The sequence below is a fragment of the Nomascus leucogenys genome, chromosome 7b, assembly GCF_006542625.1.
Source record: "Nomascus leucogenys isolate Asia chromosome 7b, Asia_NLE_v1, whole genome shotgun sequence".
In the NCBI taxonomy this organism is placed as follows: Eukaryota; Metazoa; Chordata; class Mammalia; order Primates; family Hylobatidae; genus Nomascus; species Nomascus leucogenys.
In genome coordinates, this window is record NC_044387.1 from 11,816,303 (window position 1) to 11,835,504 (window position 19,202).

Below are 19,202 nucleotides of genomic sequence, written 5' to 3' on the forward strand. Positions count from 1 at the left end.
ATATATATATATTTCCTAAAATTCTGTCAATTGAAATGACCTAGAAATAAAGACTGACCCGGCAGCAGTGACCCAGACTATGGTCTTGAAATACTATTTACCCTAAAAGGATCTAGGGATCCTTGAAGAAATGATCAGTTCCAGGTCTAGGGCAGGAAAATCATGAGACCTGAAACATCTTGTCACTTGACACCAAGGAAGCTATCAAAGACAAGGATCCTGTCAGAAAGATTTGGGAGCAAACTTAGAGACAATCCCATTAGCTAAACGAGAGGACCATTTGGGCATTAATAATAATTGCCGTATTTGAAGCACGTCAAACATGTTCTCACCTGTAAGTTCATATTGTGACTTTAAAAAAGCGGATTGGTGGCTGGGCGCCGTGGCTCACGCCTGTAATCCCAGCACTTTGGGAGGCCGAGGTGGGCAGATCACTTGAGTTCAGGAGTTTGAGACCAGCCTGGCCAACATGGCAAAATCCCGTCTCTACTAAAAATACAAAAATTAGCCAGGCGTGGTGGTGCATGCCTGGAATCCTAGCTATTTGGGAGGCTGCGACACGAGAATCACTTGAACTTGGGAGGTGAAGGTTACAGTGAGCTGAGATTGCACCACTGCACTCCAGCCTAGGTGATGGAGTGAGACTGTCTCAAAAAAAAAGAAAAAAGAAAGGAAAGGGGAAAGGAAGAAACTAATTGCATACTAGGGAACTACCTCATTATTTTGAAAACTGGTAAGTAAATGAAGAAGCATTTATCATGCCATTCCCATATGAACTGTATTACCAGGTAACCAAATAGTAGCGGAAGAGAAACTTGTCTTTAGAAACAATCCACCTAATAAATTCAGAAATAATGATAGACTTAAAATATCATCGTTTTGAAACCCCTAATGAATTAATGGATCTAGGTTGATTATCCATGGCTGCTTACATCACAAAAGACAAACAGCTATTGAATGCCTTCTGATATTAGACCATAAGACCACCTATCAAATAGTCGTACAAATAAGTAAACCTGAATGTGATCTGAACTCTAGATCCAACCACCTTAACAGGAAATACAGAGAGGATGGGGACAGCATGGTAAATGGTAAATGACACCTAGGGGATGCAATCAGCAAAATCCAGGCTATGGAAACCTCCAGGGCAAATGACTTCATGTTTTTCAACACATAAGTTTCAAGGGAAAAAGAGAGAGGGAATATATAGATTAAAAGAGACTTAAAAGAAGACATCCGTTGCCGAGCACGGTGGCCTATGCCTGTAATCCCAGCACTTTGGGAGGCCAAGGTGGAAGAATCCCTAGAGCCCAGGAGGTGAGACCAAACTGGGTAACATAGTGAGACCTCGTCTCTACAAAAATAAAAAGTAAAAATTAGCAGAGCAAGGTGGCATACGCCTGTAGTCCTAGCTACTTGGGAGGCTGAGGTGGGAGAATTGCTTGAGCCTGGGAGTTGGAGGGTGCAGTGAGCTATAATCGTGCCACTGCACACTCCAGCCTAGGTGACAGAATGAGACCACATCTCTTAAAAAAAAAAAAAAAGACATCAATCAATTACAACATGTGGACATTGTTTGGATCCCACCGAAACAAACTTAAAATGTGGCATTTATGAGACAAATGGATATCTGAATCCTAAATATTTTATATATAAAATTATTCTAGGTGTGATAATAGCATTATGGTTATATTTTTAAAGGGTTATTACATTTTAGAGATATATACTGAAATATTCACGGATGGAATTATAAGATTTATGGAATTTGTACTCAGATAATACGGGAGAGAGAAAGTGGATGAGGTATAGGTGAAACAAGATTGACCATGTGTTGAAAATTGTTGAAGATGGGTGATGGGAATATTATACTGTTTTACTTTTGTGTATATTTGATATTATCCATAATTTTTTAAAGGCATCTACCATGGACACTTCTAAGCATATTTTACACACTGTTTTATTGTGTCTCACTAAAGCCCTTTGAATGAGGTACAATTTCCCCCATTTTCAAATTGAGGCTCTTGTTTAAAGCACCATTACTCCTGGCTTGGGACTTCTATCGTACAATATTCTCCTAGCATTCTCTTTGCCCTTTCTCTTGCCCCTCCAATCAGTTCTCCACACAGGAGCCCACATACTTCATGTGTATTAACCCATTTAATTCTCACAACTCAGCACCGGTATTATTCTTGGTTTTCAGATGACAAAACTCAGGCACAGAGAGGTTAAATAATTTTCCCAAGACCACACAGCTAGTGAATGGCTGAAGTGTGCTGTATGTCTGGCTTAGTTGCTGCTCCTATGTGTACTTATGACAGGAAAATAAAGTCAAGATATGAATATACAAGCCTGCCATATAGTGGTTTAGCATGTCAGTTAAGAGCATGGACACTGGAGCCAGACTCTGAGCCTTGGGCAAGTTACTTAACCTCCTGGTGCCCCAGTTCCATCATGTAAATAGGGGTGATAATTGTTGTGCCTCATGGTGTCTGTGAGGAGTGGATGCATAAATCTGTGGGAGGCACTTAGAACAGTGCCTGACACATGGTAAGTGCAGCATGTACTGGCTATCATGATCATTATTGGGTGTTCAACAAATACTCGTTCCTTTTGGCCTCTCTCCTTTAATTTTGAAATTAAAATCCTCCAGCAGAACCACTTGCAGTTCCCCCAAATAAGCCTCTGTGTTCCTTCTGCCTTTCCCGCCCTGCCCGATTGACAAATCCTCACTGATCCAGCCCCAAACTAAGGGCCACCATCCCCGCAAACCCAGAGAGAGCCTCTACTTGGTTCCCAGCTGCATGTCTAATTCCTCTTATCCTGCTTTGTGTGGTGATTATCTCTTTCTGCATTGTCTTCTCTACTAGACTCGTGGCTTCTTGAGGGCAGGTACCTACCTGTCTTTATATCCAGCAGAGACGTGGAACTGAGCAGTGTTGAATAAATGCTGGTAAAATAAACTGTCATAGCAAGCCTCTCTTGGACAGCTATGTGCAGAAGTTAAAAAGTTTTTCAAATTTGGACTGAAAAAATGAGAAAGCCCAAAATGACTATTAAATATACATGTATGTGTATACATACACACAATCATGTGCCACGTAACGATGTATCAGTCAGCAGCTGACTGAATATATGACAGTGGTCCCATAAGATTATAATGGAGCTAAAAAATTCCTATCACCTAGCGACTCTTAGCCTTCGTAATGTCATAGCATAACGCATTAGCCACGTGTTTGTGGTGATGTTGGTGTGAACAAACATACTGTGTTGCCTGCCAGTCATATAAAATATAATACACAATACTGGTGTAATGGTAATAAATGACTGTTACTGGTTTATGTTTTATTTATTTCATTATTTAATTTTCAGTGTTCTTTAGGTATGGTTTATGTATTTACTCTTATAGTTTTTATCATTATTTTGTGGTGTACTCCTACTTATTTAAAAAAAATGTTAACTGTAAAACAGCCTCAGGTAGGTCCTTCAGGAGGTATTCCAGAAGAGGCCATTGTTATCATAGGTGATGACTGCTGCATGCATGTAATTGCCGCAGAGACCTTCCAGTGGGACAAAGATGTGGAGGTGGAAGACAGTGATATTAATGATCCTGACCCTGTGTAGGCCTAGGCTACTGTGTGTGTTTGCGTCTTCATCTTCAACCAAATACATTTTAGGTAAAAAAAAAAAAAAAAAAAAAAAAAAAAAAAAAAATTGGCCGGGCACGGTGGCTCACATCTATAATCCCAGCACTTTGGGAGGCCGAGGCAGGTGGATCACTTGAGGTCAGAAGTTCGAGACCAGCCTGGCCAACATGGTGAAACCCTGTCTCTACTAAAAATACAAAAATTAGCTGGATGTGGTGGCACGTGCCTGTAATCCCAGCTACTCAGGAGGCTGAGGCAGGAGAATCACTTGAACCAGGGAGTCAGAGGTTGCAGTGAGCTGAGATCATGCCACTGCACTCTAGGCTGGTGACAGAGTAGACTCTGTCTCAAAAAAAAAAAAAAAAAAAGTAGATATGCAAAAATATATACAACTGTTGTCTTTTATTTTTGCTAATCAATGCTTTGAATAAAGATGGGAACTTTGCTTTGTTTTTTTATTTTTTGGTTCATAATCCTACAGATTTTTTTTTCTTTCCAGTAAATCTATAGTAAACCCCTTTAGGTTAATGCAAATCCACACACTGCAGAATTAGTATCTTTCAGAATATTCCCTCTGCTGAGGCAAGAAACACAATATTTGAAATGTCTATATAAACTAGAAGTGTAAGAAAAATAAGCATGACAAGATTGATGGAACTAGAATACTGAGAAAAAAAGAGAAAGTTTGGCGAATGTAAGAGGTGTTTTACTAGTCATTCATTCTACAAATAAGTATTGAGCTCCAGCTAAATGCACTCTCAAGTTAGTACTTGTTCCCTCTTATTATCTGACTAACGAATTACTCAAGGGTGTCAGCCTCTAAATGCCATGTTCCCCACTTACCCACAAACTGAATAAGATGTCCCTCCCATGTGTTCCTATGGCACCCCGTATTCCTTCTTGTAACTGGAGGTGAATAATGTAAGGCCCTAGGTTAAAATTTTAATCAACTCTTTACAAACAGCAGTCATTTTAAACCTTTATGTAGTCAGGGGAAGAGCCACTAAGAGGTACAGGTCTCAGCAATAGGCTACAAGTACCTTATTCTTAAAGGGGAATTATTTGAAAATGGAGATAAAGAAATGGAACACTGCTGGACGCAGTGGCTCACGCCTGTAAGCCCAGCACTCTGGGAGGCTGAGACGGGAGGATCACTTGAGCCCAGAAGTTTGAGACTAGGGCAACATGGTGAAACCACATCTCTACAAAAAAATACCAAAAAATTAGCTGGGTGTGGTGGCTTGTGCCTGTAGTGCCAGCTACTCAGGAGGCTGAGGTGGGAGGATCGCTTGAGCCCAGGAGATTGAGGCTGCTGTTAGCCAAGATCTTACTTACCACTGTACTCTAGCCTGGGTGACAGAGGGAGACCCTGACTCAAAAACAAAAAGCAAAACAAAACAAATATGTTTAAGGGGAATTCTACCCCGTGAAATTTGTTACGTGATGAGCCTTCATTCTTTAGTTCTCTACTAAAGCATTTCTCAAATTCAAGCTCTTGAAATTTCAAGAATATGTATCAGCAAGCATCACTTCGTAGAAGCCCAACTATATGCGCTGGAATCCTGTGCCTCTATTTGGTTATAAGGTGACTGTCCACGGAGGGGCAGTAAAGTGTAATAGTTTAAAATTCAGGTCTTAACTATAATCCCACTGCCTATTTTTTTATTTCTTAAAATATAAAAAGACATAAAAGTTTAAAATTGTATAGAGAAATTGTGGGCTTCCTGAAGAATGTGAAAAATTAGGCAAGCTATATTATCCAGTTAATAATTGACACAAAAGCTCTGGTTTGCCATGTTCTATATTGTGGATAGGAAAGTACCATTTTGCCATGCAGGATATATTTTTTTTAAATATAAGCATACTTAACCAATCTTTCATGGCTTCTGAGTTTTGTAGCATGCTTAAAAAGATGTTCCTTATTACAAAGTAATTTTAAATGTCCCATATTTTCTTCTGGTACTTTTATTATTTTACTGTTCAGATTTAATTTTTTGATCTGTCTGGAATTTATTTTGGTATAATGTGTAAAGTGTGGTTCCAATTTTATTTTTCTTCCAGATGGTTACCTAGTTGTTCTAACACTATTCACTGAATTCATCGTTTCTCCACTGATGCGAAATGCCACCTTCATGATATTCAGAGTTTTTGTATGATACAAAAGACTAATTTTTTTTGGTCCCGATTTGAGTGGAAAGGTCTTCATGTGCACTTTTTAACTATCCCATAGTTTGTTGTTGTTTTAAATATTTTAAAAGTTGTCTCTAACCATCAATATGATACCCAAATAAGATTTTTCTCCTCCCTTCATGAATTTGTCATTACCCAGCTCATTTTAGTTTCTTTAAGTGTACTGCACACAACCTTCAAATATTATGAACATTTCTCTCTCCCAGCTGTCACTACACCAAACTACATATGTTATATTTCCCTAAATCATCTTGCTGTGCTCTTTGCAGCTCTTCTGTAGACTGTTGATGTCTTCACCTAACGAGTTGCTCAAAAGTTCCCATAATTATTTAGGTGAGGCCTCAGAGTGAAAGCCTTTCACCACTATCCAGTTCCTCCCCGAAATGGGCATTCATCTGCATATAACAAGGAGGCTATGTTTGGGGGAAAATGACAGATTTGGAAGTACAATGGCAGTTATTTGTTGGCTCTTGAAACAATCCACCTGTTGGGGGGGGCGTCCTACACAAAATGCCAGCTGCTATTGTGGGAATGTTTTGCTATTTATTCCAGCAAAATGATTCAGACAGAAAAAACAAAAAGGATCGCCCTGTACTAGGTCTTGAACCCAAAGAACTGTTTGCACAGAGATTCATCCAAGATACATCACAGCCTCCACCTCGGCAGCTGCTCTCTCAAATGTTTCCTGACTCTCCCCAAGTCAGTCTCCGCGTGAGGGGAGGAGGAGGACGCTGCCAGCGATGGCGCTGCTGGCACGAAGGCTGGCCTGCGACTTCTATTTAAAAGCTGAACCAAAATATACTTGGCGTCTGTGGTCTATTTAAAACTTCAAGTTAAGACAGAGAAAAAATTACTCTCCATCCTGAATGGGCCTTGGGTGTCTCAATCACAGACAAGAGTGGCAAATGGTGAGAGTCAGAAAGTGGGAGATTAGGAACGCTGAGGGAGCACGGCCAAACTCTGAAGCCAGCATGAAAACCTGGAGGTGAAAAGAGAAGCCATGGGCAGCGGGGGCGGGGGGAAACGGGCCTGGATTCGACCTTCTAACCCAAGGCTCCATCTGCGACCCTCGCGACCAAGACCTATCGCCAAATTCAGCCACCTCTGCTCGTCGCCCCTCCTCCGACTCAAGGCTTCCTCCTGAGAATCCTCGCCTCAGGGTCTTCTCCCGGACTTTAGCGAGGTGCTCAGCTCGAGGGACGTCCCAGTCCAACGGTCTCCCTTCAAGGCCCCGCTCCTCAGCGCGCTCCCTCCACAGCGCCCCTCCCTCTGTTACCCCAGCTCGCCACCAGCTGGAGGTTCCCCTTCTTTTCCCGCCCCTCAGCCCTCGCCCCGCCCCCTCGCCCCGCCCCTCGCCCTGCGCCCCCTCCAGGCCACGCCCTCTGGTCCCCCAACTGTGAGCCCGCTCGTCCCCCCCCTTCGGTCTTCTCCCTGCCCCCATTGCTCCCCGCCCCGCGTCGCCCACTGTGGGCCTGTTCGCTCGCCGCCCTTCCACCCTCACCCTGGGCCCCGCCCCGGCCCCTTGGTCCTCGCCTCGCCCTCCTCGTTTGGCGCCAAACCCTGTGGTCAACGGCGCGCGGGTCTCCAGGCTCCGCGTTCTGGGCCCGAGTTAGAATCCTGTCAGCTGAGGACTGGAAAGGTCGGGCGGGGACAGAGGGGCTTCACCTTGAAAATCTCGGGGAGACCGTGGGCACGAGGGGGGTAAGTGGCAAAAACGGACAGCGTGCGAAGACTCTGAGGGGACGCTCGTTTTGAGAAGGCGCGCTTCTCTTTCTCGCTCCTTTTTGGGGTCCCTGGGCTAGTGACTTTGAGCGTTCCGCTCCGACCCCTGGGGAGGAATTTTGGTGACCTTGAGGGATTTCCAACCTCCTTATTTTCAATCGAATCAGACTTAAGTCTAGGAGAGCCCGCCTCATCCTCTTGACCAGGAAATCCGGTGTCAGGAAAACGTGCGGCGGCTGCACGGGGTCTGCCCAGGCCTCCTGCTGAGGGAGGCGTCGAGGGCGACCCGACCGCGCTGCTGCCCCCACCAGAGGGGACAGCTGGGTCGTCTTAAACCGGGGGACTGGGGAACCCTACCTTCAATCCAACCGTTCAGTCCATCGACGGCTCCTTGAGAGATGGGGGACAATCTTTTCATCACGGGGAGAAGAAATGGATGACATGTTTTTTCTTCGATGGGGACAGTAAATGTGGAATTGGGGTACTCATAGCTAGCCATCTGAAGGACAGTGCCCCCGAAGATCCCATCCAAACGGTCTCGGTTGCCTTCCATCCTTTGCCGTTTGAGGTGCTGGGTGGTAGGACCCTGCTCCTGCCCTGGTATTTTTAGTTCGTTCCCTTTGTTCTAGGGTCCAACCCCTGACTTTGGTATCAAATGAGGAAATGGAATCGACCAAGAAAAATGATTATTTGGATGGCATTTTATTGTAATAAACACAATAACGCCTTGTGGATTCCTGAAATTTCTTTTTGCTTCTACAATGTTAAAAAATTTAACTGCTTATCAGCTTTAATATAATATTATGATCCACCAATTTTTTTTTTTTTTTTTAATTTAGACTGAGTCTCTCACTGTCGCCCAGGCTGGAGTGCAGTGGCGTGATCTCGGCTCACTGCAACCTCCGCCTCTCGGGTTCATGCCATTCTCCTGCCTCAGCCTCCCAAATAGGTGGGATTACAGGCGCCCACCACCACGCCCAGCTAATTTTTTTTGTATTTTTAGTAGAGACGGAGTTTGGCCAGGCTGGTCTCGAACTCCTGACCTCGTGATCTGCCCATGTCGGCCTCCCAAAGTGCTGGGATTACAGGCGTGAGCCGCCGCGCCCAGCCCACCATATTTTTAAATCTTAAAAAAATCATGAAACTACTAAATACTGTGAAAGAAAGTATAGCTAATGTTCTATGAAATGAAAAGGTAGATGTTACAGGAGTACCCATTCATAATCAGCAGGCAGGAAGGCATTCATCATAGATGAGGAAAATAAAATCCATTTATTGAGGACAAAGTTGGAGGTGTCAGGGAGGACACAAGGAAGAATGATATAATGTCAAGGTTCCTAGAGTACTGTTGTTAAACATAAACAAGAAAGGTTAAAAGCAATATGCAATTCTAAATAACATTCAAGGCAGTAATAAAGTCATGATTAGCTGTGCAATGGAAACCAGATGATAAGTGATCACTGCTGGGGAAAGAGAAGAAACTAAATAAGCACCCCCCAATTTGCCCCTCAGGCATCTGTGTGCATGTGGGGACACACACACACACGCACACACACACATACACACACATGAAATAATGCCACACGCCTAGCAGAAAGAAGATAGGCTGGCCTCGTCTTTCCAAGCTAAATGCTTCTCTTATTGTCCTTCTAGTCCTTGTTGACTTTGAAATGAAATCAGAGGCCCCTGGACAAAGGACTACTTCTTACGTAATATTTCTTATTTTCCCAGAAGTGATTATTTTTCTGTTGCTCACTTTTCAATATGAAGGAGGATCAAGTTGTGGTGGAAGAACCAGGATTCCAAGATGAAGAGGTATGACTAGAATGTTGAAAGATATATAGACATTCGGTCATTTCACAAAAATCAAGTTCCTTCTCTGTTAGCTACTATTTTAGAAGCTGAAAGTAGAAATAACACATAGTTATATATTGCAAATATGTAACAACTTGTTTGGCAAGGATGCTAAGATTAGCTACTTAGCAACTGGTATGAAAGTATTTTAATAACTTAACAGCTGGTATGGCCATACTGGTACCTATACACACTGATACCGAATAGCAGCCTGGTCCTAGAGGAAGGAGTTTAGGATCTGGAGGGGAAGAGGGTTGAGAAAACATATTTAAAATAGGTCAAATGTTGTTCCAGTCCTTTGGGTAAAGGTTTTAAAATTTTAGGGAGGACATGACAAAGGTAACTGGCTTCCCAGCCCTTTCAATGTTGGTGCTTCTTCTAAGTAGGTGTTTGAAAAACAGTATCGATCCTTCCTCAATCTCTAGAGAAGCGGAATTTGAGGCATTTTGGAGTGACTCATAGTATTGAATTACCTCTTTAAAAGATGTGAAATAGCTGGATATGAAGAATCAAAACTTCATTTTTTCTGTTTCATCTCCTTTAGGAATCTTTGTTTCAAGATATTGACCTGTTACAGAAACATGGAATTGTAAGTAGTTTTTCAATGCTGTGTTAAATTGTCTGATTTAGGATTTCTCAACATCAACCTTGTGGACATTTGGGCCTGGATAATTCTTTGTTGCAAGGGGACGTCCTGTGCATTGTAGGGTGTTTGCAACATCCTTGGCCTCTACTCACTCACTGCATGCCAGTAGCACCCCTGCAGCTGTGACAATCAAAATGTCTCCAGACATTGCCAAGTGTATCCAGAGGACAAAATTAAGTTCTATATGTCAGGCGACTGCAATAAATGATGTTGGCAGAAATCCAGCCTTTGAATAATGACCTGGGTGGATTTCAACAGCAATCAGTTGATAGTAAAATTGTGCTGACATTATCTGTTGTAGCCCTAACATTTAATCTCTTTCAGTGGTTTTAGAAAATAGAAGCAAGAGAAAATCTTGGTCCTTTGGTGATGTAGTTATTTGCATTCTCCAGGGGCAGAGGAAAAAAAATCTTTAAAAATTTAAAAGAACATGTTGGTAATGAAGTTCTGTAGAAGGAAGGAGCTGAACTGAGGGGGTGAATGTGTGATAAATTTGTTAGCTTTTCCACCAACAGGCTTTTCTTTTGAATTCCTTGTTACATTGCCATGGTCTCACTAACATTCTTGGGAAATCAGGGCACAGTCAGAACATTTGGCAGCCTGCTGAGTATGTTCTACTCAGATATTTCCAGAACATTTGGCTACATGGTGGGTGGGTTCCACCTGGCAGCTTGTATAAAATTGGCATCATGGTGGAAGGAGATGGACACAGAAACACATGACATAGTATGGAAGCCTTTCAGGCTGGCATCTTATCAGTCTGCTGTGCCCATTCTTTAATTTACAGAACGTGGCTGACATTAAGAAACTGAAATCAGTAGGAATCTGTACCATCAAAGGTATACAGATGACAACAAGAAGAGCTCTATGCAATGTCAAAGGACTCTCAGAAGCCAAAGTAGACAAGATTAAAGAGGCAGCGAACAAACTAATTGTAAGCAAAATCCATTCTCTGCTGTTTTAGCTTGGAAGGGCCTTGTGAATCTTTATAGGCTTTCTCACGAAAACTAGAAATTATTGTGGGAACTGGGTTCCTGTAGATCACAGTATATTATACTCCCCATGTTAACTTTTTATCACTTCAGTTTCAAAGTAACAGCAATTGATTTCTGAAAGATGAAGGTAGGGACTAAGAGACCTGGAACACTAACGAAGGTAATTATTTTTGCCAAAACTTTTTGTCTCTCTTTATATTACTTTTTCTGGCTGTCTCTGCCTTTCCTTCTCTTTTCCTTTTTTTTTTTTTTTTTTTCTTGAGACAGAGTCTTGCTCTGTCACCAGGCCAGAGTGCAGTGGCGTGATCTCAGCTCACTGCAACCTCCACCTCCAGGGTTCAAGCGATTCTCCTGCCTCAGCCTCCTGAGTAGCTGGGACTACAGGCACACACCACCACGCCCAGCTAATTTTTGTATTTTTAGTAGAGACGAGGTTTCACCATGTTGGCCAAGATGGTCTCGATTTCCTGACCTCGTGATCTGCCTGCCCTGGCCTCCCAAAGTGCTGGGATTACAGGCATGAGCCACCATGCTCGGCCTTCATTTTTATTTTTTACCTTTCTCCTCCTCAGTTTTGTCTTGTCTCCTCAAATGTCATACCTATGGCTGTTGTGAAGCACTCAGTACCAAATAAGTTGCTCTCTCCTGGTATAAGAGATTGATATATAGCCAATTGATAAGAGAGTACTGGGTTAGAAAAAGACCAACAGTGGTTGGGTCTACATATGCACAGTTGAGATAGATATGACCAAGCATGTGCTCACTGAAGCAGCTGAGCTAAGCTAACCCATACTGATGTAGGGCAGGTGAGCCCCCAAATTGGGGCTTAACCTGGGAGGGTTCTTGGCTTTGCCCAAAGGTGAGCCAGTGGTGTTGGACAGCAACTTTTGTTGAAGCAGTCCAGTACAGTGCAGCAGAGGTACTGCTCCTTGCAGAGCAGGGCTACCCCATAGGCAGTGTGCCCAGAAGTAGCAGCTCAGAGGCAGTTTTGCCATTATAGTTATACCCACTTTTAATTACATGCAAATTAAGGGGCAGTTTATGCATAAATTTCTAGAAAAAGAGTGGTAATTTCTGGGTCATTGGGTCATTGCCATGGAAAGGGGCAGTAACTTCCAGGTGTTGCCATAGCAATGGCAAACTGACATGGCACATCGGTGGGCATGTCTTATGGAAAGTTGCTTCTGCCCTGGACCCTGTTTTAGCTAGTTCTCAATTTGATCTGGTGTCTGAGCCCCACCTCTGGAGTCAAATCCCATCTCCTACCTTACTACTTTCTAGCAGGGCCCACTGACTGTGAGGGGCCTTTGCAACTGCCAGGCTGCCAGGCAAAAGCATATATACCTTTGACCAAGCTTTTATGTAGAGCTTTTGGGAATCACTAGAGTTACCAGCTCTTGAAATAGCAAAGCAAAGAAAGGTAGTCACTAAGTCTTCCTCTTCATTTAATAGCAGGCCTCTCCATTTCTCTATTGGTGTGTGAGGGTCTCAATCCCAGTGAGTCTGAGAAGCTCTCTTCACCGACAGCCATTTGGTTTCCTTCTTCAGAGGCAGTCAAGGCAGGAGAGTGATGCAAGTGGCAGTGTGATCCTGAACTTGGAGAGGACTCAACCGAACTGAATTACTCTGAACCCAGCTCAGTTGCTCTAGCTTCTGAGTATACTCAGGCAGTGTACCCACAAGTCAATTCCACAACTGCCAGAGTGTTTAAGAAAGCCCTGGAGCAGTACTCAGGGTTTGGGAAACTGCTCTATGACATTAGAGTTGTTTTCTTTGGAAATTAAATATTATTACCAAAGAAAAGAACCTCTCTCTTTCTCAAGCACCCACTACCGCACCAAGAATATTCTCCTTTCTTAGCTTAAACTGTTTATTCTTTTTTTATTTTTATTTTTTAAGAGACGGGTATCGGGCCAGGTGCAGTGGCTTACGCCTGTAATCCTAGCACTTTGGGAGGCTGAGGCGGGCGGATCATGAGGTCAGGAGTTCAAGACCAACATAGTGGCCAACATAGTGAAACCCCGTCTCTACTAAAAATACAAAAATTAGCCAGGCATGGTGGCAGGTGCCTGTAGTCCCAGCTACTTGGGAGGCTGAGACAGGAGAATCACTTGAAACTGAGAGGCGGAGGTTGCAGTGAGGCAAGATCACGCCACTACGCTCCAGCCTGGGTGACACAGCGAGACTCTGTCTCAAAAAGAAAAAAAAAGAGAGAGAGAAGGGTATCTCACTATGTTGCCCACCCAGTATGGGCTTGAACTCCTGGGTTCAAGTGATCCTCCTGCCTCTGCTTCTGAAGTACATGGGACTACAGGAATATGCCACTGTGCCCAGTTTTATTTATTCATTTATTTTTGAGACAAGGTCTCACTCTATCACCCAGGCTGGAGTACAGTGGCTCAATCACAGTTGACTGCAGCCTTGACCTCCCAGGCTCAAGCGATCCTCCCACCTCAGCCTCCTCAGTAGCTGGGACTACAGGCACATGCTACCATGTCCAGCTAATTTTTTAAAATTTCTGTGGAGGCCAGACGTGGTGGCTCACGTCTGTAATCCCAGCACTTTGGGAGGCCGAGGCAGGCAGATCATGAGGTCAGGCGCCTGTAGTCCCAGCTACTCGGGAGGCTGAGGCAGGAGAATGTCGTGAACCCAGGTGGTGGAGCTTGCAGTGAGCTGAGATCACACCACTGCACTCCAGCCTGGGCAACAGAGCGAGACTCCGTCTCAAAAAAAAAAAAAATTTTGTGGAGATAGGGGGTCTTACTCTGTTGGCCAGGCTGGTCTTGAACTGCTGGCATCAAGCAGTCCTCCCACCTCAGCCTCTCAAAGTGCTGGGATTACAGGTGTGAGCTACTGCACCCAGTTGTTTATTCTTAGAGATAGAGAAAGCGATTGAGAGAGAGAGACAGAAAGAAGAGAGGAGAGAAAGAAAGGAAGTTAATTTCATAGTATGGTGGTTGTAAACATTGATGTGTATCAGAATCACCTGGTGTGGCTAATAAAGAAAACAGAAGCCCAGACTTGGCTCACTCAAGTAGGATAGGACCTGGGCTTGGCTGTCCCCATTCTCCAAGTTCTCCAAAGTTTAAGAACCACAGTCATAGTATAAAACAACAAAGAGGGACACCCATTAGACTACATTGGGGCCCATTTTCACTAGTCCTCCACTGCATCAGCTATACCTTTTTAATCAGTCAATAAGTAGTATATCTACCATGTGAAAAATGTTGTCTCAAGAATAATGAAAACTGGAATTTCTGTGCCCCTTGAAACTTCCACAGCTGGAAAAAAAAAGATGCTGTTGAGTGAAACAAAGTGAATTGTTAGTAAAATACCCTCTGCTTTATGCCATAATTATATGTCATTTGGCTGGGCACGGTGGCTCACGCCTGTAATCCCAGCACTTTGGGAGGCCGAGGTGGGTGGATCACCTGAGGTCAGGAGTTTGAGACCATCCTGGCCAACATCGTGAAACCCCATCTCTACTAAAAATACAAAAAATTAGCTGGGCATGGTGGCAAGTGCCTGTAATCCCAGCTACTTGGGAGGCTGAGGCAGGAGAATCACTTGAATCCAGGAGGTGGAGGTTGCAGTGAGCCGAGATCACACCATTGCACTCCAGCCTGGGCAATAGAGCGAGACTCGGTCTCAAAAAAAAAAAAAATATATATATATATATATGTGTGTATATACACATATATATACACATATCTATATATGTATATATGTATATATGTATGTATATATGTATGTATATATGTGTATATGTATATATGTATATACGTATATATGTATATATGTGTATATATGTGTGTGTGTATATATAGATATAAAATTTAGTTTTCACAGCTACTCTTTGAAGAAACACTGTTATCTGTTTGACCCAAAAGAGGAAGCTGAAGTACAGCAAGATTAAGTAGTTTACTCCATATCATACAACTAATAACTATTAGAGACATGATTTGAACCTAGAAAGGGCAGCTCTAAAGCCTGTGTTCCTAACCATAATCTTGTACTACCTTCAAGGACAAGTGAACTGTAGCTTATACCAAATGGTGATGTTAATAATTGAGTATATCATTTTGAGCAACATTTGAAAATAAAATCATGATCTTTAAACCCTTTTTGAACATTTCCTTTTATCTTTCTGTAGGAACCAGGATTCTTGACTGCATTTGAGTATAGTGAAAAGAGAAAAATGGTTTTCCATATCACCACCGGGAGCCAGGAATTTGAGTGTGTATCTTACATTTTTTATAATCACTATGCATAATCTTTGGAATACCATGTTTCTTTTCCTCTTTCTGGTTATTTCTACTGTAAGTAGTAGAAGTAGCTTCTTCATTTGAAGTTTGGGTTTGTTTGTCTTTTTTTTCTAAATGATAACTGAAACAAATTCTAGACTGCTTGGAGGAGCAAGATTAAATGTCTTACAAAATTCAGACACAAAATCTAGTTTCTGAATCAGCCAATATTAATCTCCAACCACTTTTAAAAATCAGTTTAACTTTTCATTTACTTTCCTTCTCCATATGAAGGAGGTTTCATTGCACATTTTGGGTTTACTCAAAAAGCAATTGTTAGATTAAATATTTCAGAAATATTGCAGTTATTTTTGCTCTTCTGCAGGAGAAGTTTTAACATCCCTTTTTATTTACTATTTTATGATCCGCAAGACATATCATCTACTCAATGCAAGTTTACTAAAATGTGGGTTTTTTCTCCCTACTTTACTAGAATTAGTGTTTCATGTTTTACAGCAGTGCCCAAGAGCAATTAGAACAAAAGCAGTATTTCCTCTAAGTATTTCTCAAAACCCTGGCCTCACAAGATACATTAAGAAAAAAAGGATTTCATAGTCAAATATACCTCCACTTGAATATCTAATCGATAGCTCAGACTTTACAGGTCCAAAAATCAAACTTCTGACCTTTGCCCCAAATCTGCTTCTCCCAGTCTCCCTCATCTTAGATCTATCTCTTTCCTGATCCTCTGACCTAAAACCTGGGTGTTATCCTTGACATCTTTTTTCTCTCACACACCCTAACTCTAACCCATTAACAAATCCTGTCTGTTCTACTTTCAAAATATATTTAGTCAGAACAAACCTCCCAGTTTCCTCAACAGATAAATTACAAGGAGGAAAAAAGAGATGGAGTCAGGGAGAAGACCTATAGATTAAAGAGATTTAAAAGACATATCACCGGCCGGGCGCGGTGGCTCCAGCCTGTAATCCCAGCACTTTGGGAGGCCGAGGAGGGCGGATCACGAGGTCAGGAGATCCAGACCATCCTGGCTAACACGGTGAAACCCCGTCTCTACTAAAAATACGAAAAAAATTAGCCGGGCGTGGTGGCGGGCACCTGTAGTCCCAGCTACTCAGGAGGCTGAGGCAAGAGAATGGCGTGAACCCGGGAGGCGGAGCTTGCAGTGAGCCGAGATGGGGCCACTTCACTCCAGCCTGGGGGACAGAGCAAGACTCCGTCTCAAAAAAAAAAAAAAAAAAAAAAAAAAGACATATCACCTGGCCGGGTGCAGTGGGTGACACCTGTAATCCCAGCACCTTGGGAGGCCAAGGCTGGAGGTGGGGAGGGGATCTCTTGAGATCATCCTAGCGACACCTGTAATCCCAGCACCTTGGGAGGCCAAGGCTGGAGGTGGGGAGGGGATCTCTTGAGATCATCCTAGCGACCTTGTCTCTACAAAAAAATAAAAATAAAAATAAAAAATAAAATTAATTAGCTGGGTGTGATCGTGCACACCTGTAGTTCTAGCTACTCAGGAGTCTGAGATAGAAGGATAGCTAGAGCCTAGGAGGTTGAGGCTGAGGCTCTAGTGAGCCACGATCATGCCACTGCACTCTAGCCTGGGTGACGCAGAGAGAAACCTTGTCTGAAAAAAAAAATTAAGGAATTACTAAATTTAAGTGTGATAGTGGGAATATGGTTGTTAAAGATGAGAGTCTTCGTCTTTTAGGGATACATACTGAAATATTTATAATGAAATGATATGTTGCTTAGTATATGCTTAAAATAATATGGGAAGGGAGGTAAATGGTTAGTGGTCTGTATGAAAAAAGATTTACCAGCTGGGTGTGGTGGCTCACGCCTGTAATCCCAGTACTTTGGGAGGCCGAGGCGGGCAGATCACAAGGTTGGGAGATCGAGACCATCCTAGTCTAACTCGGTGAAATCCCGTCTCTACTAAAAATACAAAAAATTAGCCGGGCATGGTGGCAGGTGCCTGTGGTCCCAGCTACTCGGGAGGCTGAGGCAGGAGAATGGCGTGAACCCAGGAGGCGGAGCTTGTAGTGAGCTGAGATCGCGCCACTGCACTCCAGCCTGGGCGACAGAGCGAGACTCTGTCTCAAAAAAAAAAAAAAAAGAAAAAAGAAAAAATTTACCCTGAGTTCATAGTTGACAATTGTTGAAGCTGAGTGATACACATGATGGTTCATTATTGTTTTCTACATTTGTTTATGCTTGATATTTTCTATAATAAAAGATTAATATATAATATATATTATTTTTATGTGTATATGTGTGTGTGTACATAGGGAGTGAGAATATAATTCAACTATTTCTTACCACCTCTACTGTTACCTCACTGGACTAAACTACCACCTATTAATATCTCCCCTGGATTATTATAATAACCTCTAATTAACCTCCCTCCTTGAGACCTTGCCCCTACTGTTGTTTTTTTTTAATTCATGAAAGAGCCAGAATGGTCACTTTAAAACATAGGTTAGGCTGGAATGCAGTGGCTCATAACACCCTGATGATTCCCCCCTCACTCAGAAAAAAAGCCAAAGTCCTCTCCAATCTCTAATATTTCACTTTTTAGTTTTCTATGTACCAGCCATAGTGACCTCTTTGCTATTCCCAGAACATGTCAGATACACTCCTGCATCAGGGCCTTTGTACTTTGTGTTGCCTCTGCCTACCATACTCTTTCCTCTTAGATCTACATGGCTTGCTGTCATCTCTTTCAGGTCTTGGCAAAAATGTCCACGTCTCAATGAGAACTTCTCTGATCACTTTATTTGACAACATAACCTCCTCACTTTCATACTCTGTCTTCCTTGTCCCCTTTCCTGGCCTTATTTTTATCCATACCATTTAATAACATCTGACGTACTACATATTTTACTTATTTGTGTTTATTTTTTATTTTATTTATTTATTTATTTTCAGACGGAGTCTTGCTCTGTCACCTAGGCTGGAGTGCAGTGGCACGATCTCAGCTCACTACAACCTCTGCTGCCCAGGTTCAAGCAATTCACCTGCCTCAGCCTCCTGAGTAGCTGGGATTACAGGTGCCCGCCACCACGCCCAGCTAATTTTTGTACTTTCAGTAGAGACAGGGTTTCAGCATTTTGCCAGGCTGGTCTTGAACTCCTGATCCCATGATCCACCCGCTTCAGCCTCCCAAAGTGCTGGGATTACAGGTGTGAGCTACCAGTGCCTGGCCTATTTGTGTTTATTATCTAATCTCTCGCTAGATTGTAAGCTTCGTGAGAGAAAAAATTTCTCTCTTTTGTTCTCTAGTTTATCCCAAGTGCACAAAACAATCCCTAGTATAAACCAGGTGTGCAATAAATATTTGTTGAATGACTAAATGAATGAATAAACAAAAGTGAATAAGTTTGAGGAGTACGATATACTATATATTCTTCTTGAAGATTCACAGTGCACACTAGCCTGTGAAATCCTGCAGTGATACAAAACACCTGTTTTGGCAGGGCGCAGTGGCTCACATCTGTAATCCCAGCACTTCGGGAGGCCAAGATGGGTGGATCACCTTAGTCAGGAATTCTAGACCAGCCTGGCCAACATGGTGAAACCCTGTCTCTACTAAAAAATACAAAAATGGCCAGGCGAGGTGGTTCACACCTTTAATCCCAGCATTTTGGGAGGCCGAGGTGGGTGGATCACTTGAGATCAGGAGTTCAAGACTGGCCTGACCAACATGGAGAAACCCCATCTCTACTAAAATTACAAAAAATTAGCCAGGCATGGTGGCATGTGCCTGTGGTCACAGCTACTCTGGAGGCTGAGGCAGGAGAATCGCTTGAACCCGGGAGATGGAGGTTGTAGTGAGCCGAGATCGTACCACTGCACTCCAGCCTGGGCAATAGAGTGAGACTCA

At 42.9% G+C, this 19,202-nt stretch overlaps 1 protein-coding gene across 2 annotated transcripts in view; it reads left to right on the forward strand.

Annotated features, from left to right (window-relative positions):
* The first annotated feature begins 7,373 nt into the window (after positions 1 to 7,373).
* The window catches only part of DMC1 (DNA meiotic recombinase 1), a 51,663-nt gene continuing 39,834 nt past the window's right edge, over positions 7,374 to 19,202 (forward strand). The window contains exons 1-5 of one of the 2 annotated variants that reach the window (XM_003264752.2): positions 7,374 to 7,535; positions 9,288 to 9,371; positions 9,955 to 9,999; positions 10,844 to 10,990; positions 15,205 to 15,287. In XM_003264752.2, the coding sequence (XP_003264800.1) occupies positions 9,321 to 9,371; positions 9,955 to 9,999; positions 10,844 to 10,990; positions 15,205 to 15,287 (326 nt within the window). In that variant the 5' untranslated portion in view covers positions 7,374 to 7,535; positions 9,288 to 9,320. The remainder of the gene's footprint in view (positions 7,536 to 9,287; positions 9,372 to 9,954; positions 10,000 to 10,843; positions 10,991 to 15,204; positions 15,288 to 19,202) is intronic. The other variant, XM_030815196.1, reaches the window with a different exon arrangement.